The sequence below is a fragment of the Ursus maritimus genome, unplaced genomic scaffold, assembly GCF_017311325.1.
Source record: "Ursus maritimus isolate PB19 unplaced genomic scaffold, ASM1731132v1 scaffold_16, whole genome shotgun sequence".
NCBI classification, from domain to species: domain Eukaryota; kingdom Metazoa; phylum Chordata; class Mammalia; order Carnivora; family Ursidae; genus Ursus; species Ursus maritimus.
Window position 1 is genome coordinate 2,357,959 of NW_024424008.1, and position 26,866 is coordinate 2,384,824.

The 26,866-nt window shown below is 41.8% G+C and overlaps 2 protein-coding genes across 2 annotated transcripts; both read left to right on the forward strand.

Moving 5' to 3' along the window:
• Positions 1 to 16,140: 16,140 nt before the first annotated feature.
• Positions 16,141 to 17,492, forward strand: LOC103681416 (olfactory receptor 52W1). The gene has a single exon (XM_008710980.2). It carries the CDS (start codon positions 16,141 to 16,143, stop codon positions 17,101 to 17,103), a length of 963 nt encoding a protein of 320 aa, XP_008709202.1. The 3' UTR covers positions 17,104 to 17,492.
• Positions 17,493 to 18,207: 715 nt separating this feature from the next.
• On the forward strand, positions 18,208 to 26,773 carry CUNH11orf42 (chromosome unknown C11orf42 homolog). Its single transcript, XM_008710981.2, has 3 exons — positions 18,208 to 22,077; positions 25,576 to 26,374; positions 26,643 to 26,773. The coding sequence occupies exons 1-3, from the start codon at positions 22,006 to 22,008 to the stop codon at positions 26,771 to 26,773; spliced, it is 1,002 nt and encodes a 333-aa protein (XP_008709203.1). The 5' UTR covers positions 18,208 to 22,005.
• Positions 26,774 to 26,866: the final 93 nt, after the last annotated feature.

Consider the following 26,866-nt stretch of genomic DNA (forward strand, 5'->3'; position numbering starts at 1 on the left):
AGCAAAGACTGGAGGAGGTGATTGCTTCTTCAAATATGAAGATAGAAACTCAAGGCTTAGGACAAATTAAATGAAAACACAACAAAGCAAAATTTATGGGATGCAGCAAGAATAGTTCTAGGAGGGAATTTTACAGCAATAAACCCCTACATCAAGAAAAAAAAAAATCTCAACCTAAATTTATACCTCAAAGAACTAGAAAAAGAACTAAGTCCGAAATTAGCAGAAATAATAATGATTAGAGCAAAAATTAATAAAATAAAGACCAGAAAAACTATTTAAAAAGATCAACAGAACTAAGAGTTTATTTTTTTGAAAAGATGAACAAAACTGACAAACCCTCAGGTACATTAAGAAAAAAAGAGAGGGGGGGAGCCTGGGTGGCACAGTGGTTAAGCGTCTGCCTTCGGCTCAGGGCGTGATCCCGGCGTTCTGGGATCGAGCCCCACATCAGGCTCCTCTGCTATGAGCCTGCTTCTTCCTCTCCCGCTCTTCCTGCTTGTGTTCCCTCTCTCGCTGGCTGTCTCTATCTCTGTCGAATAAATAAATAAAATCTTTAAAAAAAAAAGAGAGAGAGAGAACTCAATTATGAAATCAGAAATGAAAAAGGAACCTACAAAATAAGAGGAAAAAGAGGATCTATTACAACTGATGCCACAGAAATACAAAGGGTAATAAATAGTTATATGCCAACAAATTGGATAACCTACAGGAAATAGATAAATTCCTAGAAACATTCAACCTACCAAGACTGAATCATGAAGAAATAGAAAATGTGAACAGACCAATGATGAGTAAGGAGGTTGAATCAGTAATCAAAAACTTCCCAACAAAGAAAAGCCCAGGATCAGATAGCTTTACTGGTGAATTCTACCAAACATTTATAGAATACCAATCCTCAAACTCCTCCAAAAAATTGAAGAGAAGGGAACACTTCCAAACTCATTTACAAGCCCAACATTATTCTGATACCAAAACCACATAAGGACATTATAAGAAAAAAGAGGAACAGGCCGATATCCCTGATGAAGATAGATACGAAAACTCCTCAGCAAAATACTAGCAAACTGAATTCAACAGCACATTAAAAGTATGATACACTACGATGAAGTGGAATCTATTCCTGGGATGCAAGGATGTTCCAACATATGCAAATCAATAAATGTGACACACCACATGAACAGAATGAAGGATAAAAATCATGACCATCTCAATAGACGCAGATGCAGAAAAAGCATTTGACAAAATTCAACATGATTTTTTAAAAACTCTCAATGAACTACATATAGATGGAATGTATCTCTGTGCCATGTATGTTAGGCACAGGTATCATCGCTCAACAGTGAAAAGCTGAGAGTTTTTCCTCTAAGATCAAGAAAAAGACAAGGTGCACACTCTAACAACTTCTAATCAACATAGTACTAGAAATCCTCACCAGAACAATCAGGTAGGAAAAAGAATAAAAGGCTTCCAAATCAGAAAGGAAGAGGTAAAATGGTCTGTTTGCAGATGACATGATATTATAGATAGAAAATTCTAAAGACTCCACCAAAAAAAAAAAAAAACTGATAAAAATAATAAATGGATTCAGTAAAGTTTCAGGATACAAAATCAACATACGAAATCCAGTTGCATTTCTGTATGCTAATAGTGAACATCCAGAAAATTAAGAAAAAAGTACTATTTACAGTTGCATCAAAAGGAATTAACTACTTAATAATAAATTTAACTAAGGAGGTAAAAGACCTATACACTAAAACCCATTAAACACTGATAAAAAAAAAAAAAACAGAAGAAGACACAAATAAATGGAAAGATAACCCATCTTCATGGATTGGAACAATTAATATTTTAAAATATCCATACTACACAAAGCAATCTACAGAGTCAGTGCAATCCCAATCAAAATTCCAATGGCATTTTTCACAGAAATAGAAAAAGCAATTCTAAAATTCATATGGAACCATAAAAAAACTATAAAGAGCCAAAGCAATCTTGAGCAAGAACAATGCTGGAGGCGTTGCAATTGTTTCAAATTATATTATAAAGCTATAGTAATCAAACAGTATGGTACTGATATAAAAACAAACACATATACCAATGGAACAGAATAGAGACCCTAGAAATAAACCCATACATATACAGTCAACTATTTTCCACAAAGATGCCAAGAATCCAAATTGAGAAAAGAACTTCAGTGACTGGTATTGGGAAAACTGGATATCCAGATGCAAAAGAATGAACTTGGATCTTTATCTTACATAATACACAAAATCAACTCAATGTGGATTAAAGATTTAAATGTAAGACTTGAAACCACAAGTTCCTAGAAGAAAGTATAGGGAAAAATCTCCTTGATATTGGTCTTAGCAATGATTTTTTAGATATGATACCAAAAACACAGTCAACAAATGCAAAAATTAATAAATTGGATTACATCAAACTAAAGGAATTCTGTACAGCAAAGGAAACCATCAAAACAATGAAAAAGCAGTCTATGCAATGGGAGAAAATATTTGCAAACCATATAGCTGATGAAAGGTTAGTATTCAAAATATATAAGGTGGGGCGCCTGGGTGGCACAGCGGTTAAGCGTCTGCCTTCGGCTCAGGGCGTGATCCCGGCGTTGTGGGATCGAGCCCCACATCAGGCTCTTCCACTGTGAGCCTGCTTCTTCCTCTCCCACTCCCCCTGCTTATGTTCCCTCTCTCGCTGGCTGTCTCTATCTCTGTCGAATAAATAAATAAAATCTTAAAAAAAAAAATCAAAATATATAAGGAACTCATACAGTCAATAGCAAGAAAAGAATCAACTTAAGTAACAAAGGGGCAATGGACTTGAATAGACATGTCTCTAAAGAAGACACACACAGAGGCACCTGGGTGACTCAGTCAGTTGAGCATCTGCCTTCAGGTCAGGTCATAATCTCCAGGTCCTTGGATGGAGCCCTGAAACAGGCTCCCTGCTCAGCAGGGCATCTATTTCTCCCTCTCCCACTGCCCCTCCCCCTCAACGCTCCTGATTTTCTCTCTCTCTCTCTCTCAAATAAATAGAAAATAAAATCTTTAAAAAAGAAGACACACATATACACACAAAGCACAAAAGAAGACACACAAACAGCCAACAGGTGTGTGAAAAGGTTTTCAACATCACTAATCAACCGAAAAATGCAAATCAAAACCACAATGAGATATTGCTTCACACCTGTTAAGATGGATAGCATTTTAAAAAGCAACAAATAACTAGTGTAGGCAACATTGTGAAGAGAACCATGGTACAGTGTTGGTCGGAATATAAATTGGTATAGCCATTATGAAAACTATATTGAGGCTCCAAATAAAATTTAAAAAAGAACCATGTGATCCAGCAATCCCACTTCTAGATACTTACCCAAAGAAATTAAAACCAGGATCTTGAAGAGATGGCTATACTCCCATATTTGTTACAACATTATTCACAATAGCCAAGATGTGGAATAACCTAAATGTTCATAAGTGGAGGAATTGATAAAGAAAATGTAGTATAAACATACAATGGAATGTTATTCAACCTTAAAAAGGAAGGAAATCCTACCATTTGCGACAACATGAATGGACATCATGCTATGTGAAATAAGCCAGATACAGAAAGACAAACACTGTGTGCTCTCACTTATATGTGGAATCTAGAGTAGTCAAACTCATAGATTCAGAATATAAAATGGTGATTGCAAATGGCTGGGGTAGAGGAAATGGGGAGGTGATGGCCAAAGGATACAAAGTTTCAGTCATGCAGATAAATAATTTCTATATATCCACCATTCAGCATAGTGCCTTTAGCTAACAATCCTGTCCTATCTACCTAAAATTTGCTAAGAGTGTAGATATTCTGTTAAGTGTTTTTACACACACACACACACACACACACACACACAAATAATAATAAAGGGGACAAGAGAACACTATGGGAGGAAATTGATATGCCTATGACCTTGATGGTGGTGATGGTTTCATGGGTGTATACTTATACCCAAACTCATCAAGTTGTATACATTAAATATGCACCACTTTTAAATGTCAACCATACCACAAAAAAATGGTTTAAAAAAATACAATTTACAATCATTCCCAAGAAAAAAAAATACTTAGGTAAACTTAGAGCATGCATAAGATCCATGCAGAATATTACAAAATGCTTGTTTAAAAGAAAAAGAAGACGTAAATAAATGGAAAGACATACTGTGTTCATGGATTGGAAGATAGAATACATTAAAGCTGACAATTCTCCCTAAACTGGTCTATAAATTTTAATGAAATTCCTATCAAAATCTTATTCAGGATTTCTTTGTAGACATAAACAACTTATTCCAAATTTTATATGGAAAGACACAGAATCTAGAATAGTTAAAACAGTCTTGACAAAAAGGAGAAATAAAGTAGGAAAAATTACTCTAGTCATTATTAAGGCCTACTGTAGTACAGTAGTAGTCAAAACAGGGTGGTACTGGTGAGGAACAGACACACAGATCAATAGACCAGAAGAGTGAATCAGAAACAGACCCACACAAATATGCCCAACTGAGTTTTCACAAAAGTTAAAAAGCAGTTCAGTGGAATAGCCTTTTCACCAAATGATGCTGGAGCAATTGTATATCCGTATGCAAAGAAAAAAAATTATTCCACCTAAATTTCACACCTTATACAAAATTTAACTCAAAATGGATCACAGGTAAGTAAAAAACATAAAACTGTAAGAACTTTCAGGGAAAAAACATGGGAGAAAATCTTAGGGATCTAGGTCTAGGCAGAGTTCCTAGAGTTGACATCAAAGCTCAGCCCATAAAAGAGGAAAACATAAGTTGGACTTTGTCAAAATTTAAAATTTGCTCTGCAAAAGACCATGTGAAAAAAGATGGAAAGACAAGCTACAGACTGGGAGAAAAATATCTGCAACCACATGTTTAACAAAAGACTGCTATCTAGAATATGAAGAACTCTCAAAACTCAACAGTAAAAATAACAATCCAATTCAAAATTGGCAAAAGACAGGAAGAGATTTTTCACTAAAAAGGATATACAGATGGCACATAAGCACAAAAAACATGTCTAACATCAATAGCCATGAAGGAAATACAAATTAAGACCATGATGAGATACTCAATACCCACCTCTTAGAACAGCTAAAAATACAAAATAGTGACAACACCAAATGCTGACAAAAACGAGAAAAACTGAATCACTCATACATTGTTGGTAGGAATATAAATGGAACATCCTCTCTGGAAAACAGTCTGGCAGTTCCTTATAGAACTAGAAATACAACTACCATAGGACCCAGAAATTGAACTCTTGTGCATTTATCCCAGACAAATAAAAATTTATATTTACACAAAAACTCATACATGATTGTTCATAGAAACTTTATCAGTAATAGCCAAAAACTGAAATATCCCACATGTCCTTCAACGATTGATTGGTTCAACAAACTTTGGTATATCCACACCATGCAATATCATTCAAGCAATAAACAGGAATGGACTACTGATTCATACAACAATCTCAAGGGAATTATGCTAAGTCAAAAAAGCAATCCCAAAAGGTTATATACTGTATGATGCCATTTATCTAACATTGTTTAGATGACAAAGCATAGAAATAGAGAAGAGGTAATCAGTTGCTAGGAGTTATAGAAAGGGATGTAGGAAGGAGGGAAGGAAGTAGGTGTGATTGTAAAAGGGCAAAAAAAGGGATCTTAGAGGTAATGAAACTGTAATGCATCTTGACTGTATTGATGTCAACTTCCTTGTTGTGATATTGCATTATAATTTTGCAATTTGTTACTACTGAGTGAAACTGAATCAATGTTACACAGGATTTCTCAGTATAGTTTCTTACAACTGCATACGAATGTGTAATTATCTCAAAATCAAAAATGTGTGTATATGTTCATATACAGCTATTTAAAAAGAATACATTAGTGCTATATCTATTGACCTGAAAAATATACAATATATTACTATTAATAGTAATATATATAATAATATATATTATATATGATATGTAATAATATACTAATAGTAATATAGTAATAATATATTAGTATATATACATATGTATATATACTAATATATTATTAGTATATTACTATTAGTATATTATTACATATCATATATAATATATATTATTATTATAGAAAATATTATTAATATATTACTATATTACTATTAGTATATTATTACATATCATATATAATATATATTATTATATATATTACTATTAATAGTAATATATTGTATATTTTTCATAGTATATTAGTATACTATATATATACTTATATATATATATTACATACTATATATACTAATATATTATTAGTATATTACTATTAGTAGCACCTAAGGGTAGTACTTGATAAAAGTAAATGCTCCAATAAATATTTGTCAAAATGAACAAAAGGAAATTTCATAAAATATACTACTTGATCTCAAAATTACAAAAATTAAAAACTAAAAATCTAAGTGTTTGTATAAGTACGTATGAACATGGAGAAAAGTATAAAAGTATGCAAGATGTTAACAAAAATTACTTAGGAGTAGAGCAGGGGTTGGAAAGAGGACAAGATGAAGAGAGATTATTAAATCTTTTCTTTATATGTCTTTATAATTCTGGTTACAGTAAGCACCTGTGAAATTTGAGGATTTAGGAAAGAGACAATTTTGAAAAGATATTTTAAAAATATTTTTAGAGTTTTGGAAAAAGGCAAACAACCCAATACAATGAAAGTCAAAGAATATGAATGTATGACTGTAGGATGCTTTTAGCACACGGATATTCAGTTTGCAGTTTGCAAAATGAGGCAAATGCAGCTCTTATCTGCAGGAAGTGGTGGCGAGACCCCAAGGTGAGAAGAAAGCCAGAGGTCAGTGATGACAGACCAAGCACAAGCAGCACTGGGAACGAGGAAGAGAACTCTGTGACAACATATTCCCCAGACTCAAGAGACAATCCATACCCAGGCTCCCTAGACCCCCAGACGATTGTAAGGCGTTGCTCCCTCTACACAGAAAGGGAGAGGGATGGGCTAAGAACACAAACACAAAGTGACTCTCAAATACAGAAAGTGGCACTAGCATGGTTCATGTTGCAGAGCAGGCAGATTTGAGTGGTGTGAACACTGAGATAGAACTGACATTTGCAATGAATCCTCAGCCCAGGTCAGTGACACACTTAGAGTGTAGCAACTTCTATGGGGTGTTCTACACGCTTTCAGTGCACAAGGGAAGGAAGACAAGAAGCAATGCTGGCCAGGGATTTAGGAACATTGAGTGTTGTCTTTAGGGAAGCTGGAGGGCACAGCTGCAGGTCTTTGGGGAAAGAACTATGTGACATTAAATTCACAATGGAACTACAGAGGAGGGGCAGAAATAGCATCATGCACAGAAGCTGTAATGAAGAGAAAGAAGGCACTGATTTGGGTAGATGCAAGAATATTCAAGTAAACTTAGAGGTTAGGAGAAAAGCTATCTTATTTACCTACAGATTTTAGGCAAAGCAAGGTGGCTGATCCTTTGACCTAAACTAGTGCATTGGTCTAGGGAAGGAAGGAGAAATGCAGCCTAAGGAAGAAATGAAATTACCTATGATAATAAAATGGAAGCCAACCTGACTTAGTTTTATGAAGCCAACGTAACGCTGATACTGTGTAGTCATTAAAAGAATCCATTTTGGACTCACACTGACCTGGATTCAAATCCAGACTCATTTGAAGTTTTGTGGTCAGAAGTCAACTATCCGTGTCTGTTAGCTTATTTGCAAAATGGAAATAATGATAGTACCTACCTCAAAGGGATTATATTGAGTGAGATGATACATGTAGAGTGCTCAGTCCAGTGCCTGACTCACGGTAAGTGTTCAATAAGTCACAACTTGGGAGATAATACCAAAAGTTGGCAAGGGTGTAGAATAACTAGAAGTCTCGTACAATGTTTTTGGGAGTCCAAAATGGTACAACTATTTTGGAAAAGCGTTTGTTAGTTTCTTATAAAGTTAAACATACACTTACCACATGATATACCAATACCATTCCTAAGTATTTACCCAAGAGAAATGAAAATATTTCTACACAAAGATTTGTATGTGAATGTTCACTAAAGCTTTATTAATAATAGTTTAAAAATGAAGACAACTGAAATGTTCGTCAGAGGAATAATGGATAAATAATTGTGGAATATTCATACAATGGAACACTATTCATCTAAAAAAGGAATGAGCTAATGATACGTGCAACAAAATGGATGACTCCCAAAAACATGTTTAGTTACAGAAACCATACCAAAAAATAGCACATACTACATAATTCCATTTATATAAAATTCTATAAAACGTAACACTAAATTATAAGACCAGAAAATATACCATTAGCTGCCTAGGCTGGGGCTGGGTATAGGGAATTAACTGCAAAGAGTAGCAAGGGAACATTTTGGGATGATAAAAATGTTATATTTCTTGATTGGGATGGTGCTTATATGAGTGTAAACATGTGTCTAAACTCATCAAATTATACACTTAATAAGGGTGCATTTACCCCAATAAATAGATTGTTAAAACTATAAGAAACCGAGAATAAATTTTCAAAAGATGTGCACTATCATCATGGAGAAATCTTTACATTTTATTGAATAAAATACAAGGAGACTTGAATAAATGATAAGATATAACATATTATGAATGGAAAGATTCCATATTGGAAAGATATTAATGATCCTAAATTAATCTAGAAACTAAATTCATTCCCAACTAAGATCCCATAGGATTTTTCATGGAACTTTGCAGTTATTCTAATAATCATGTAAAAGAATAAAGGCACAAAAATAGCCAAGATGTTTCTGGAAACACACACAGAGAAAAATAAGAAAGAGTGACTTGTCTGCCAGATACTAAGATAATTACAGTGATTAATATTGGTGAGGAATTAGCAAATAACATTAATGTAATAAAGACATAGCCTAGATCAAATCTATTATATATAGGAATTTAGTATATAATAATTGTATATCATTGCAGAAAAGTACTGAAAGAACCAAGTTTCCTTGTAAGAAAAACAAATAAATAAATCTAGATTCTGGTCTCATATCATACACACAAAAATAAATTTCAGATGGATTAAAAGGATTAAACAAAAAATATCTAAACACGATAAAGTGTATAATAATATCTTTACAATCTCAGGGTAGGAAAGAACTTATTAAATAATACACAAAAGTATATGGCATATATGTGCTTTTTATTAAAATTCAAAGTTTCTGTAAGACAAGTGACACCATAAACAAAATTAAGATAGTTAACAGACCAGAAGGTTGTATTTCCAATGTAAAACAAAGGATTAGTATCTAGAATATACAGAGAAAGTGTACCAAAAAAAAATATATGGGGGGAAGACAACTGAACAGAAAAATGGGCAAAAGCAATGATCGGACAATTTATAGAAGAAGAAACATAAATGACCAATAAATATATTAAAATATAAATTAAAATAATGAGCTAATATTTCTAATTAACCAGATTCACAAAAAGGTAAGAATCTGATAATATAAAGTGTTGTCAAGGATGTTAAAAAACAGGATCTTTCATAAACTGCTAGTGGGAATACAAGTTGGACCAACTATTTTGAAGAACAATTTGACAATATCTGCTAAAGATGAAAATATGCATATCTCATGACCCAGAAATTCCACTTCTAGATGTATAGTCTAGAGAAATTTTTATACATGTGAAAAAGGACGCATGTACAAAAATATTAAATATCAGTATACATAGCAAAATAGCCAGAAACAATAAGTCCACCAATAAATAAATAAATAAGATTGGCATAATCCGATGCTATAAAACCATATGGAAATGTAAAGGAATGATAAAGATCTGTATATCTGCATAAACAGAACTCAAAATAGAATTTCCTGTATACAATAAGAGATAATTTATGTTAATGTTTAAAAGCACCAACTAGCAAAATCATTAAAAACTGAATTAGAAAGATACACCAAATTCATGATAATTACAGTCTCTAAGGTGAGAATGAAACACTATAGGAAATAAAAGCAACTTTAATTTTATCTTTAACTTTTATTGCCTTGATTAAAAAGGAACTGAAAGCAAGTGGGACAAAATGGTAATAATGATCAGTTCTGGATGTCTTGATAACATGTGCATTTGTTATTCTTTGTACTTCTATATATATTACCCACTTCTCAAATAAAAGTATGACCAAAAAAGTAAACATAATGAAGTATACCGGAAACAGGGGTATCAGTTGTGAGACTGCTGCAATATTAGGTTGTGGGGTACAGAGTGGGACATACACCAGTGGGGATGAAAGGCAACAGATACACGAGCTCTTAAGGAAGTGGGCCTTGGTGGCTATGTGAATGTAATGATAAGAGAGGCTGTTTCCCCATTCATAGTACTGTGTTTGGCATGTAATGAGTTCTTAATAATGTTTGCTGGATTCTGTGGATGACATTAGTACTTTCCCGGGTTGTAAGAGTTTCAACCATGCAATGTGAGCTTAGAGGAAGGGAGGTAAAGGTGGGAAAAGATAAAGGCACTACCTATTACCTCAGAACAGAACTTTAGGGAATTAATTTCTCGAAAGATGGCCCCAAAAAACACAGTCAGTTCCGAAGTCCCCTTCTAAATGCTAGAGAACCTTTAGAGGGAACTACTCATCTTCTGCAAGGAAAGACTTTGGAAGACTATCCCACCACTGGTCTCCTCAGCCAATATTGGTCAAGACATTTAGCCGAAAAATGCCTCTTCCATGCCTCACATTGAAGGAAAAGAATGACTGGACAAGTTAAAGCATGGGGTAGGGGTTGTTCAGCATCATAACCCAATTCTTCTGTCTTACAGTGTCACCTGGGAGACAAGCACAGGAACTGTGACCTCAGCATGCAAGAGAACACTGGAGTCACCACTATCTGTGGTCAAAGATAGAGTCAATCTGAAGGACTGACCCAATGCAGAGGAAGGGAAAATGGATAAGGACAGCAGACAATATTATAGGAGAATTGATAAAAACTAGATCTGAGCTATTCCATACCCCTACCAGAACCTATCTTCTACCAGATCCTATTATAATAGGGAGAACAGTTCCCCTCACAAGTTTACAACCTCAGTGCCAAAATATCCACTATATCCTAGGTATTGGGGTCTCCCAGTACCTCCAGGGCTTTATGGATTATTAAAGCTGTTTTCATGGAAGCACTGGATGGAGGAGAGAAGTGAAGCTAGAAGACCTAGAAAACAGAGTGGTGTGGTGGTTTCATGTCGTCCACATCTCCACAGGATAATGGAGTGCCACCTGATCTTACCTTGGGCTTATGGAGTCTCTCCATCCCTCCAGAAACTGAGGGAAAGTGAAGCCTGGGCTATTGTGGTACTAGTGGTCAGAGAGGGGTCTCATACTCACCTGGGAATTGAGACTTGGCCAACTGAGAGTTTGCCTTAAGAGGTTTCTCGAAGAGGATCTAGTGTTGAGTGGCACCACAAGGACCCAAGATTTTCTGATCTGTAATCTATTGTATAAACGAGTAATTTACTGCTACATGTTGTTGCTCACTGGCCATTATAAGCAGAAAATCAGAATAGGCCTACATGGACACAAGCTGATCTGTGGAAACCCTATTCTATAGCAAATGTTGGTGGTAGCTACATTAGTCAAAGAAGTGAGAAATTCAGGGTCAACTCCCAAAGCCCTCTTATCCTATTTCCCATGCCAGTCAAGAAGCAACTGAGAGGTCCAATGAGCTTCCCTCCTCCTCCCTCTCTACCTTCGCCCCCCCTACAGGGCTGGCATACAGCCCCACAAGGTCACAGGTGTAATGTCAGATCCACTCTTCCAATGGCCAATGACTCAGGGAAAGACCAGCCAGGTGACCCCAAATGTGTTCAGAAAGCTTCTGTAATGTTGGACTGGGGCCTAGGAGACCAACAAAGGAACTTTTCTAGAGATAAAGTCAATGATATTTCCCAATACATTCTGAATTAAGAGATAGTGAGCAACACAGAATACAGAAGATTTGCGGGAACTAAATGACTTTAATTGTACTGGGCTTAAAGGATCTGTGATTTATCTTATGAACAATCTTTCCTACAGTTGGTGCCCAGAACAGGCATATGTCAGCCAAAAGTCCCATTAGTGTTCTCTTGAGGCTGTCTGAATGTTATGGTACTCAAGGGCATTTTTTCCCAATCATCCCCTTCACGACTCTCCACCCACTGCCCCCAGCTCCCAAGTGCTCCTCTCCTTCTTCAGCAATCCCAGGACAACCTCAACTTCTCTTACCAGGTACAGATACTTTTGGCCCAAATATCCTAGAAAACTCCTATTCAGCAGAAATGTTTAAAGCAGTGGCTAAGAGCAAGAATGCTAACTGCTATTTACTAACTATGTGACCTTGGACAAGTTTGTGCCTTAGTTCTTTATCTGTAAAATGGGAGATATCATTGTACTTACTGCAAACGTGTGTAGTAGGAATAGGACTTAGAGCAGTACCTGCACATAGGAAACTCCATAGGACTGTAGCCATTACTACAATTCAGAGAATTCCCTGACTCTGAATTGGAAAAGGGAAAGGCTCCTTTCTCTGTACTCCCACCATATCGGTACTAACTTGAATTAATGCAATTACTTACGTAGCCTTCCAGTAATTGTTTGCATCACTGTGTCCACTAGACAGTGAGCTCCTTGAGGGCAGCAGGGTCTTGTTATTGCCATTTGTATCCACACCATATGATACAGGGCCAGGTACAATAGAGATTCAATCAGATCATTATAAAGTTGGTTTCGAAAAGTAAATTTGTTCCAACCAATTGACACATTGGGGAACTGAGTATAACGTGAGTTTCATGTTCTCTTATGTGCGATTCCCTCTGCCCAGAACTAGGCGAATGCACAAAACTGCATTCAAAACTGCTAAACCCAGCAGCAAAGGAAAATTCAACACGCATACACCTGAAACATCTATCACCACTTAGGTTATGAACCACATCATCATATCTGGTGTTACAATATTCCACCCAACTTCAGGTTACAGTAGTCCCCTGCTATCTGCAAGTTATACATTCCAAGACCCCAGTGGATGACTGAAACCTCGGATAGCACTGAACCCTAAATATACAGGCGTACCGCAGAGATCCTGCCGATTCAGTTCCAGACCACTGCAATAAAGCAACTATAGCAATAAAGCAAATCAAATGAATTTTTGTTTCCCGGTGCATATGAAGGTTATGTTTACACAATACTGTAGCCTATTAAGTGTGCAATAGCATTATGTCTAAAAAAAAAACATTCGAGTACCTTAATTTAAAAACTTTTTTGCTGGGACGCCTGGGTGGCTCAGTCAGGTAAGCATCTGACTCTTGATTTTGGCTCAGGTCATGATCTCGGGGTCACAAGATGGAGCCCGCATGTGAGGCTCTGTGCCCAGCAGGGAGTCTGCTTGAGATTCTCTCCCTCTCCCTCCGTCCCTCCCCCAGCTCGAGCTCTCTCTCTCTAAAATAAACAAATAAATAAATCTTTGAAAACCTTATTGCTAAAAAATGCTAACCGTCATCTGAGCTTTCGGTGAGTTGTAATCACTGATCACAGAGCACCATAACAGACAGAATGAAAGTTTGAAATACCGCGAGATTTACCCAAGTGCGACGCAGACACGAAGCCAACACGTGCTGTTGGGAAAAGGGCACTGATGGGCCGCTAAAAGCAGGGTTGCCACAGATCTTCAATTTGTAAAGAACACTTTATCTGTGAAGCGCAATCCGGAGACACGCCATCAAAGGAGGCACGCCTGTACTGTGTCTTCCTATACCTACAGGCCCAGGGTACGGGTACGGTATAATTTATAAATTAGGCATAGCAAGAGACTAACAGTAACTGATAATAAGAACAATTGCGTAATAAAAGTTATGTGAATGTGGTCTCTCTCTCTCAAAATATCTTACTGCTTTGTACTCACCCTTCTTCCTGTGATGATGGGAGAGGATAAAATGCCTACGTGAGGGACGCGAAGTGAGGGGAATGACGCAGCATTGTGACGTAGCGTTACGCTACAATTGACCTTCTGATGATTCGTCAAAGAGGATCACCTGCTCCCCGACAGTGGTTGAGAGCAGCGGGCAATTGAAACTGCAGAAACGAAACCACAGACAGGGGGGACTACCGTAGTCTCCCCTTCTACCGCTTCTCAATTATTCACCAGCTGCCGCTAGCGCTTCCACGAGGAAAACGCCAGGGCTTTTTCAAGGTAATGTGTCGTATTTATTGCTGTATTTATGCACTTTCTAACCAGTTAACATGCGTAAAATGGTGCCACCATTTTTATTAGGGTCCTATCCTTTTTTTAAATGTGTCACTGACAAAGTTTTTGAATGTTGTACCCTACTGCCACCTTTCCCACAAGCCCCGTTTTTTATTACATTACCTTGCATAGTGTGGTGAATTTTAGGATATGTGTCGTTAGAGCAGAATCATACCCGGTGGGCTCACAGTTGATGGTGAATAACTTTCTTTCTCACCTGCATGGATACCTAAGCCTCCTGAAACTGTAGGAGCCGCTGTTAGTCAGCAAATGCTGTTTGGGCCAGCAGTAGTGTCACACAATTAAAAGCAATAAGCATTTATTCATAGACAACTACATGCCAGGTACTGTGATGAGCAGTGGAGATGCTGGCTAATAAGCACTGCTTGGGGGGGGGGGGAGAGAGGGAGAGAGGGAGAGAGAATTACAATAGAGGGGGACAATGCTATTCAAGCGTATAGCAGGGTCTTCTCTCCAGACTTCAGGGAGTCAGCAAAGACCTCCCAGAGGAAGTGTTCCTCTTTCCCAGATCTCTCCACTCCCATAAATCAGTCTCTTTCCTTGTCCACATCTCTGCCTCCTTACTGTACGTCTGAGTTACCATACTATCACACCAGGCAAGGAGGCAGCACAGGGAAGAGTTAATGTGGCACAGGTGGGAGGGGCAAGGGCCCTGAGGGAAGCAGGTGGAACAGCCTCATAAAGGGCCCCACAGGCATTGGTCAAGGTGAAGAGAAGCTGCCAACACAGTGCTCGGGATCTTTCTCCAGTCAAGTCTTCTGCTGGTTCTTTCCTCCTTGTTCATTTATTCGTTTAATGTTTATTAATCTTCTGCTGTGAGCTAGTTCTGGGTGGAATCTGTTCTACTCACCCTGCCTCCTCCAACATCAGAGATGCTTCTTCCACGTATGGCTGCTACTCTGGGTTGCCTACCATCTCCTCCCCCTCTGGCAACTCCACTCCCTCTGGCACCCCAGGAATAAGACTTTAGTGGGACCCCTTTCTGGATCATGAAGAAGGGAGACGGGGAAGTTCCCTTTTTTGCTACCATCTCTCTCTGTTCCTTCCCAGGCCCAACTTCAACTCTGCAGCCAGCGTTCAAGTTCACTCCTTCAGCATCAAGTTAAGAATGTAAGCAGCCCAAACACCCAGCAGGTTTTCTCCTGTCACATCAGGCTTCCAGCTTCACTGCAGATCCAATCTTCTTCCTCCTGTTTCTCCTTTTCTCTCTACTCGTCTTCTCCAAGGGTTGATGCCCAGAATGTTAAAGCTGGACAACGCTACAATCATTGTGTCCACCCCCAGTGTGGAGCTGAGGAAGCTGAGGCCCAGGAGCTCTGCCTAAGGATATACAGTCAAGGACGGTGCAGCCTGGGGCGTGATCCCCCTCCAGCTCTGGCTTTCTCCCCACCTTACAGACACTGAGACAGACTCTACTTTTGATCCTGAGGAAGAAAACCATTCAATTCAGCCTCAACTCTCAGGTGACCTCCAGCTATAGCAGCCACTGCAACAGGGAGGCCTTCCTTTCTCAGTACCAGTGTCTCCCCACTTCTCTCCCTTACAACACTCATGGGCTGTCAGGCACAAAGGATTCTCCCATCCAAGCTGGGCTAGTGACCTTGATTATCCACCCAAAACCCCAACCAAAGGTTACAACCCTGTGATCCCCCAACCCAGCACTACCCCTACACATACCCCATGGATGGGTCTGTGCCACTGTGACACCCTCCAAAATCTCTCCTTCTGTCTCTCCCCTATCAGGAGCCATACCCCATGCCCCCTAAAGCTTTGCCCCCCACAGGATGGCAGGAGGTCTACATCCCAACTCCACCTTCTCACGCCCAAACTTCTTCATACTGACTGGCATTCCAGGGCTAGCTGGTGCCCAGGCCTGGCTGACACTGGTCTTTGGGCCCATGTATCTGCTGGCCCTGCTGGGCAATGGAACACTGCTGGCATTGGTGCAGATCGATTCCACACTGCAGCAGCCCATGTTTCTACTCCTGGCCACACTGGCAGCCACAGACCTGGGCTTAGCTACCTCTATAGCCCCGGGGCTGCTTGCTGTGCTGTGGCTTGGGCCCCGGCCTGTGCTATACGGTGCCTGCCTGGCCCAGATGTTCTTTGTTCATGCACTGACTGCTGTGGAATCTGGTGTGCTGTTGGCCATGGCCTGTGATCGTGCTGTGGCAGTAGGGCGTCCGCTGCATTACCCTCTCCTAGTCACCAAAGCCCGTGTAGGCTATACAGCACTGGCACTGGCACTGAAAGCTGTGGCTATTGTTGTGCCTTTCCCTCTGCTGGTGGCGCGATTTGAGCACTTCCGAGCCAAGACCATCAACCATGCCTATTGTGCACACATGGCAGTGGTAGAGCTGGTGGTGGGCAACACGCGGGCCAACAATTTGTACGGGCTGGCCCTTTCACTGGCTGTGTCAGGTATAGATATCCTGGGCATCACTGCCTCTTACGGGCTCATTGCCCACGCTGTACTGCGGCTGCCCACCCGGGAGGCCCGGGCCAAGGCCTTTGGCACATGTAGTTCCCACATCTGTGTCATTCTGGCCTTCTATATACCTGGTCTCTTCTCCTACCTCACACACCGCTTTGGTCGTCACACCGTCCCAAAGCCTGTGCACATTCTTCTCTCGAACATCTATTTGCTGCTGCCACCTGCCCTCAACCCACTCATCTATGGGGTCCGCACCAAGCAAATTAGGGACCGGCTCCTGGGAACCTTCACATTCAGAAAAAGCCAGTTCTAATGGACAGAAAACAATGGAGCCTGCCGGAGGAGGTGAGGGGACATACAGAAGAGTGTAGGGCCTGGAGGTGTAGATTATGTCATCTTTTTCCCACTGTCTACACATGATTGTGATAACCACTCAACAAATATTTGCTGTGAAGTCTCAACTATGTATTATCACTAACATCTGTAGGCTTTGGCCTATCCACGTATCTTGCTCGGGAGGCAGGAGGCAGGGGGCTACATGTTACCATGCAGGAAAATAAGATCAGGAATTACCATGGCTCATAATACACAAGATTTAACTTAAAGAAAACTCTCCTCCCCACCCCCTTCCATCATATTAACCTAAGTCTCCCCATGTTGCCACACAAAAGCTCCTCTACAGATGCTAGAGGAGGTCTAAGAAGAGTGACCCTGCCTCAGGAGGCAAGTGTTTGGGTACTTGTCTGGGATCACAGCCCTCTCCACTTCTGGAGCCAGATCCTATTTTCAGCCTGTCCTTAGGGAAAGAGTTACAGGCTTATTCCCCACATTCTGAGAATCTGGATAATGTGCCCAGACTGGGGTCCCAAATTTGGCCAGCACACTGATCTTTGCCATTCCCAGCCAAAGAATCCTCTTGGTCCCATGTGTAATTACTATTTCCCCTACCCCCATTCTCCTGTCAATATCTCAAGAATTACTAGAACTTCTCTTCCTGGGCGTACAGCCGTAGGCGTCAGAGGTCCAACTGAAAGAAATGATTTCCCAGGAAATCATAACCACTTCACCTGCTTGCCTGAGGTCCAGTCACTCTGGTCTCTTACCAATTTGCTCTTTTCTGCATCCTCAGCCAAGAACGTTGAATTCCCAAATAAAATCTACATCAGCACCCCCATTTGTCCCGGTCAGCATCACCAGAAGCACGTGACGTTGGTGCAATAGGATTAAATAGGCATATTTCACACTGCTGTGGCTAGCAGAGAATAGAGATATTACACAGGAAGTGTCGTAGTGTTGCCCAACAGGGGACTGACTTCCAGCTATTGCGCAAAAGATCTTTCACCCCAGCATGGAGCCGAGAATAAACATAATCTCAGGCAAAAGGCAGGGATTCACCATTATAAGGTCAGAGAAAGCTGCAGGCTGCACAGGTAGACCCAAGCTCTCTGGAAAAACTATCACAACCGCAGGTACTGGAGCCAGCCATGAAGACCTAAAGGCAAGTGCAATGCTGATTACTCAGCACAGATAGCCGGACCGAACACCATGGGACTCCACACAGCACAGGAGGCTGCAGATCTGAAAAAGCAGGTGATATCCTCTCCAGGGCCACATGGGGTCTTACCAGGTCCTCATTAACAAGGAGGTGAAGAGATAGTGCAGAAGCTCTGCATGATTTTCAGAGGTGTTGTCACACTGAGGAGATCTGTTGTCCTCGAGGGTGGACTCACTCATTCTCAAGCTAATCTTTTTCATGAGGTTCTGAGCTTAAAAACTCCACAGGCAATGATTTTGTGGATAATTGTGACAAAATTCTGATCCTAATTGGTCATGAGTCTTTAAGATGTCTATATCCTCTTAGGTATCCCTCTTCAATAAATCTATCCTGACAAAATAATTAGAGATGTAAACAAAGATGTGTGCAGTAAGATATTTATTACAACATTATTATAAAGAAATGTGTATGTGACGCCCTGTGTCACATACACGCACATTTTTTGCCTTTCCCCTCCGATACATGAAAAGGGAAATCCTATGCAGTCAATGTTCATAAGCAATGAATTCTATCACCTTCCCACTACAGGAAACCTCTTGTCTAAGGCACCTTCATTCCCTGGTTGTGCACAGCTCCCCAAGGCAGCTGATTCAAGTTGTGCATTGTTCATTGCAAGAACCTTCTTTCTTCAAGCCAAAGACCCACCCCCTTGGACATTAGTATTTTGTTTTGGACTGAGATCACACACCTACCATGTGATGTGTTTAGAAGACTACCAGCACTCCCTTACTCCTCACAACAACCTGAGAGTAATCCCATAATCCCTTATCCACAATTCCAAAATTTAAAAAAAAAAAAAAATCTCTGAAGAAACAAGTTTGTTTGTTTGTTTTTAATAACTTTGGTCCAAAACCTGACCTGAAACATCACGAGGGTATTTATAGCATTTATTTACCTCACTTGGTGTGAATAATCATACATAGAGCTTCAGAAATATTGATGTGTTTGATTACAGGGCACTGCCCTAAACCTCACTGGGGTACTCCTTTATATATGATAAAGGCACTATATTCCCTTTCTAAACTTCTGACATCTAAAACACATCTATCCCTAAAAGTTTCAAATAAGGGATTAGAGACTTGCCCAGTTATCCCTGTAGCCTGAGAGAAGTGAAGAGACTGGTTAGGGCTCTTTATCCCTCCAAAGGCTCTGCTATCAACACTACTCTATACCATCCTGGAGGTTCTTACAGAGAACCCCACGTTCCCTAAAATACCAGCCCCTGCCAGTTTGTTCCTCTCATGCTCTCCAGTCCAGTCACCACTCAGATATGTTGCAGATGATCTGTGCCCAGAGAAACCCCAGAATGTGCCACACTGGAGGCAACCCCATGAGCAGGCTATGGCCCAAACAGCCCAGCCCTTAGGCTCATCAACCCCATCCAGAACTCAGTTGTCATTTGTTTTCCTTCAGTAACTTTCAGTCTCAGCCTCTACGAGCCAAAGGGAAAGAGTGTCTCATGTAATGTCAGACTACGGCAGTGTGGAATGCAGGGAGCTTGAAGAATCACGATCATCAGCAAAAGAGACGAAGATACGGCTTCTGGCTGAGGAGTTCATCTAGACCCAATTTCCCCCTCTTAGCCCCCTCAGTGAAAATCTGAAAGAGAGCCTCTTCACATTTCACCAACAGCCCATCATCCCTGTCCCTACCCTATTCACCCCCTTCTCATTCTGGAACCCCCTCAGGATATGGATGTACATCATCCGCTGCCTGTGTTTATCAGTGACTCTCGTCTCTGTACCTCTGCACTTCTGCCTCCTTGCACTGTCTCTTCTGCCCCACGTCTGTGTCCCTTGTCCTGGTGTATGTGTCTCTCCCCCACTGCTGTCTACCTCCCTCAGGATTCCTTTCTGGAGGGAACAGAGGTGCCAACTGTACTATACCAGATGACCTCTCCTGGGGTAGGGCTAGGAGGGCACTGGAGGAAGAAATCTTTTGCCTGCCCTGACAAGAAGCTTGGGGTTTCTGGTCTGGTCTAGTGCAGGGTTTCTCTTCTCTTGCCCGCTTCCTTTTCACTACACGACTTTGCACATCCACTGAGCAAGTGCCCTCCCACCATACACTCAGGAGAACAGAAGAGATATGGCAATTTCTTCCTTCACCAAAAAGAACTACCATTCAAATTTTAATTTAAAAGCTGGAATCAGGCCGACTTGGATTTGAATCCCAGATCCTCCATTAACTCACTGTATCCCTTGCACTAATCTACTTAACCTCTCCAAGCCTGTTAATTCACTTCTAAAATAACGAAATAATAGTTCAAGAGGTTGCTTGAAGGATTAACCAGGATAATGGATTCGAATTATTTGGCACAGCCACTAACATACTTCAACAAATATTTGATATCAGTTCCTCTCCTCCATGCCCACTGTCAAATCTTTGTGTAAACACCTAGCACCCACACAGGTTAGCTCTGTCTAGAGAAACCTACCCTCCCCTGAGGCCAGTTACAACATGTAGGACCATTCCCTGTGCCTCATACTCATACCACTTCAGCCAGCTCAGACAATGGCCAACGTCATGGCACAGTCCTACATGCTGGGCCAGGATAGGAAAGGATGCCCCCCATACAGAAGTGGTCTTCCTAGGCATGCAGGAGACTCTCCAGAGGGACTCAAGAGAAGACTCTGGACAGATAAGAGGCAGAGTGGGACAGTAGCTACTAGAAAGGCTCTCCAGAGTGTTTCTTCTCCAAGAGAAACCACTCTTCTCCAGCAAACACCAGGTTGAGATCTCTGGACAGAGACACAAGGGGAAATCACACATAGATTGGGGCTGAAGTAGGAGAGTGACAGCTAGACACAGATCAGCCTAGGTGAGGGAGTGGCACATGAAAAAAATTTTCCTCAAATTTACCTGGGTAATTCTGGCTTCCTGAAAGTCCTCTCCAGTTACTAAGGCAACATTATCCCAATTAGATTCTTATCCTCCACATTGTCACCACTCATATGGCACCCTCCTACACACACACCTGGTTTATACTGCAACTGTAACCCACTCATTAATAATGGGTTTCAAGCTAGGCTGCACATCAGGATTGCCTGAGGAGCTTTTAGAAATCCTGATGCCTAGGCACACTCCAGACCAATTACATCTGAATCCCTAGGGGCAGGATCCAGGTATCTATAGTTTTTAAAGCTCCTAGGTAATTCCAAAGTATGACCAAGGTTGAGAACTACTCCTTGGTTCTCAGTCTAAATCCTGATTTATACTTCTCCCCTGTCCTTCAGGACCCCTATCTAACCTCACAAAGAAGTCATCTGCAGCTGATAACACAGCAAACTGCTTCAGGAGGCTGAAGGGGCAAGCCTGATTCTGCTTCTTTAAAGAACTCAGAACAAGAAATACACGCATACACACGCACACATGCACTTACGCAAGCACACACAGACACACAAATGCACCCAAACACACCTGCATTCTTCTCCCCTAAGGAGCAGAATGGGTAAGTGACTCGAGGGTATGGACTCAGGCTGTGGATATAGTGAAGCTAGTAAAGTGACTGCCCTCTCCCCTCCCAAGGCCCCATTATCTACAGGACCTCTATGACCTCACACTATAGTAGGTCAAAGCCTAAGGCCTGGGGCCTCACCTCCCTGGGCAGCTTGGGGTTCCTGCAGCAGCCACTGCCCTGCCTAACCCCTCCCATACCCCACCATGTTGGTTGGTACCCCCCACCTGCTGACACTGGATGAAGCTGATGCCATCTGGACCCTCATCAAGGATAAAGTAAGAGGGCTAAAAAGAAAGTAACAAAGTGTGACCGAGATGGGTCTGAACAACTTATGAGTAGGAAGGGGTGGGAAGCCTGAAGACAATTAACAAATAATATTTACTTAGTGCTTGCTCACATGCCAGACACCGCACTAAGTGCTTTGCATACACTAATTTCACCCCAGTTGGAAAAACAGTAAGAGGTTCCTTAAAAGGCAACAGGAATCGATGAGAACAGAAACAAGTGCTAAGTCAGGGTAGGACTCAGGAGGTCAGGAAGGCTTCCCGGAGAGAGTGACATTCTAGCTAGGCAAGTAGAAATTATTCTCATGTAGAGGGAAAAGGAATTCCTGACTCATAAATGGTGCTTAATAAACACCTAAATGAGTTAATGAGCAGGTGGGAGGGTGGGCAGGTAAGTGAAAGGTGTCCTAATTAAAGGTAGAGCATATGCAAAAGCCAGGAGAGGAAAAAGAAAAATGCGTATTTGTGAACTGCAAATAGTCCTCTAGAGCAGAGTTCAAATGAACAGTAGTGAAAATGAGGTCAAAGAGGTAGAGGGGCCGATCACGAAGGGCCTTTTAAACTTTCTAAAGGAACTTCAACCTCTTCATAAATACCTCCTCCACCTTTAACTTTCACAGAATGGGAAAGTCGGGTTTTGAGCAAAACATGTAGATCTCCAGGAGCAGGCAGATGTCAGCTGTATCTGAGGTGCAGGTACCCAACAAATCCCACCAAATCTAGATGGCTACAATTTCTGAATTTGGAGAATTTGGGGATCAGGTTCCAGTTATGTAATCTGAAGGACAGTGAATTTCAAGCACTCGTAGAAGGCAGCCCACCAAGTTTAAAACAACCATCTTAAAGTAGTGCCTGCCAGACTCAAAGCAGCCTTAATAGTATGTGGCTCCCACGTGAAATGGAGCAGCGGCTCACCACAAAGGTCAGCCCCCAGGGAAATAGAAACAGGACAGTTGAGGCCCTCCCAAGTATCAAAGTACCTGGCTTCAGCAGTGTAAAGGTTGGTCTGGACAAGATCAAGCATTTCATTAGGATGAAAGTAAATGTGATCACCAACTAGCAGAAAGCTACACTATCAGCATCAGAAAAATTCCCTATTTAAATGGAAAATTGTCAGGAAAGGCGAGGCAGAGTTTCGGGGTAAATCACTGGTGGTGTATGGCAAATTCAAGGAGCAGGACAGCTTTGAGTGACCTGGTTTCCTCTCTCCAGACTGCTAAGAGTTTACTGAGCACTTCATAGAACATACAGATAACCAGAATGTGGCTCAGGAGCTCCTCATTCAGAACTCAAACCAGCCAAGGTACATCCAGGAAGATAGCCTTCCACCCTCGCTTTCCCAGGCTGCCCCTGGGAGATCTAAATTTGCAGGCCTCTATGTTCCACAGAACTCTCACCCAGAAATAAAACTGCACTGGGAACAACAAGCAGTGGTCTCAAATGGTGACTCTACCAAGAATAGTCACCCTAGCATAGAAATCTTATTTTCCCTGTTTTAGGATAACTACTGGGGGCCTCAAGGGTAAGAAAGAAGGCCTAATAATCACCCCCGCCCCCAAGGCAAATTCATGTCTATATTCTGGGATAAAGCCTCCAGCTAAATCAGGGATTCACCTTTTAGCAGACACTTGGACCGTAGGACCAGGTATTTGTCAAAATCCTATTAGAGAGATACCTCCTGGGGACATTCCTATTGGACTTATTTTTATAGGATTCTAGAGACCAAAGGAGCAGCTGGGGTAGGATTCTGAAGTTATACTTGGTGACTATGCTTTCTTTGTCATGGGACAAAGCATTCTATACAAAAATGCCAACCCACCAGTGCTCTGCTGTCACCTCTGGGAATGGACCTTCTCAGAGCCTTGTTCTTCAGCTTGATGCCCCTACCAGAAAGAAAGTATTCCATGTCTCAATGAAGCACAAGAGAGGAATGATGGGAAATTCTTCCATGCACATTAAGAAAGAGCAGCATTTATTTCCTTGGCTAGGTGACAAAAGATAGTAATCTTCAAGCTACTTCAGCTTGTTTTAAGTGCAGACACAACTCGATCAGGCAGCTACCCTCCTCTTATGCTATGGGGCAGCACTTCCAAAAGAGATCTATGTAGCAAAAACACAGACTGACCTTAAGGGATCATTGATGAATTCTACCAGAAGACCAGCAAAGTGGGCAATGCCAGCAGTAGGGAAACAGACATTTGGGAACTGAGGGCTGAGGAAGGGGAGTAGAACAGAGCATTTTCAGAATAGGTCTCAAACAGGAAAGGGACCCAAAGAGGGAATTTTATGTACTCCCTAGGAGAACACAGAGCCAGAAGTCTCGGCCAGCAGTATCTTTGATGAGTCGAGATCATACCTATGTACCATTACTGGAGAGTATCTTACAAGGTTTCCCAGGTGGTCATGAAGTTAAACTTTCCAGAACTAGATTACCAAACCAAAAAAGCCAAGACAAGGACAAAACCAAGAGGTACCAGAATCCAAAAAAGCATATTGGGACGAGCATTACAAAGATGAGGCCTCAAATCCCTAAAGAACTACTCCCTGTAGCCAGGGTAGATGTTGAAGAATGTTCATTCCAAACCTATCTCTGTGTATTCATTGTAGTGAATGACATCACCCAACTAACCAATCACCTAAGACTAATCTTTCTCAATTCCTTTTCCCACAGTCCTTAACTGACCAAGTTCTACTAATTCTATAACCTAAAGATCTTCCCCCATTATTTTAGTTGAAGGCCTCACCATATTTTGTTTGCAGTAATACACTACTCTTAACTGATCTTTCTCTCTCCTTATTTTGTCTTGCTATTCAAAATTAACTTTCTAAAGCACCTTTTGGATCTTGTCCCTCTCACCCAGAGCCCTTCAAATGGCTTTCTATTGCCCTCAGGATCAAATTCCTGTCACTTAGCACACTCAAGATCTTTCATAGTCTAGTTCCTGTGTGCCTGTCCCTCTTCAGACCCTGTGTTTAAGTACTATGAAATTATGTGTTCCTAAATGTGCCCTTCTTAGTTTGTAAGTTCAGGTTTTTTATCTGGCTGTATCCTCTCCCTGGATTGACCATCCTCCTATCTAGCTAATTCCTTCAAAACTCAAGTATTACTACCTTGAAACTTCCTCTGATCCTCTTCTATCAAAGACAAAAGCTGTTAAACCACTTCTGGTCTCCTTCACACCTTGCTCTCTATTATTTTACTTAGCTGACTACTGTCTACATCTCTGTCTCCTCCATTAGACTTAGCTATAATAAGACAAGGTCAAAGTCTCATGCTTTTAATTCCCAGTATCCCGCAGGGTCTGGCACATAGTAGATATTCAAGGTTTTGCTACAGGACAGAACTAGGAAATAAACAGGAAGCATAAAAGCCTGAGCACGTTGTGGAGATGTAATTGTGCAGTAAACAATGGGAGGGTCAATCTAGAGTAGGCTACCAGGTAACTCCTGACCCTAACTCAGTCCCTGACCTGTAAACGCCATCTGCAGGTTATCGAGGAGCGCTTTGGTCCCAATGTAGTGGCAGTACCTTTCCTGTCGGATGCAGCCTGCTATGACCTACTGGGTGTGCTAGTGAAGCAGTCCCGCCCAGCCCACACCCGCCTGGCTTTCCCAGGTCGGCAGGGTCGGCGGGCACTACAACCAGTGGGGCCACTACCAAACCTCCTGGAGCAGGCAGGGTCTGAGGGTGCCTTTGCCCACTGCACTCGGGAATACTCACCAAACGGCCGAGCAGAGATAGCCTATGAAGAAATGCGACTGTTGGATGGGCAGCCCTGCCGGATCCGCCTGCACATGGGTGGCCTACGCAAGAAGGTGGCCTTCCTGCTGCTGCCGCCAGGGCAAGTGAGCCTACAGCAAAATCTTCCCTGGCTCCGAAGCACCCACAGCATCTATGTCATCTACCAGGTCTTCTCCTGTTCCTGGCTGCAGCTGGGGCTGTTACCTACAGCCCGAGAGCCCCAGCTGCTCCGGTTACAACGGTCACTGCCTGTTGCCTTCTCCTGCCTCAAGTTTTCACTGCAGCCCAAAGGAGTGCTGGGACCACAGAAGCCTCTGACCAAAGATCCACTGCCCCATGGTGCCAACTGGGTCAGATCCAACCTTGGCATCATGCCACCTCTGGCCCCCACATCAGTTGCTGCAGATACCCCTGAAGCTGCTGCTGTGCCTCCACCTGTCCCAGCCCCACCTACACCACCTCCTCAGGAAGGGCCAGAGGGCAGACCCACCAGATTCTCCTATAAAGGCCGAAACCCCTTCCGCAGGGGGCCCCAGATGTTGTCAGGTATTGCTAAGGGATATGAAGCTGAGGGATGGGATCGGGTAGAGGGGAGAGGGCATGGGGAATATAGGAATGTGTGCCCAGGAATGTGTGGAGCACCCCTAACTCCACACTGGATCCCGGTGGGGGAGATGGAGAGGGAGCCAGGGGCAATGAGGTGGAAGCATGGTCCTGGTGAGGGGGTGGGCACAGCACAGAGGGCCAGGGAGGGACCAGGGAGGCAGAAAGACCAGGGCATGAGTCAAGCTGTGACTATCCCCAACCCTGGCAGAGAACTGGCTCTTCAGCCCCCGCAGCCCCCCACCAGGAGTCCAGGGTGGGGGCCCCGGGGATCCCGACCGGCACTCCATGTCCCTGCCCCTGCTGCAGGGTCTGTCCTCAGAGTTCGACAGCGACGAATGAAGCTGAAGCGAGAGATGCAGGGGGCGAGGCCCCCAAGATCTGGCATAGGGATACTGGTCCCCAATAAACATCAGCTGCTGCTCCCCAAAACCA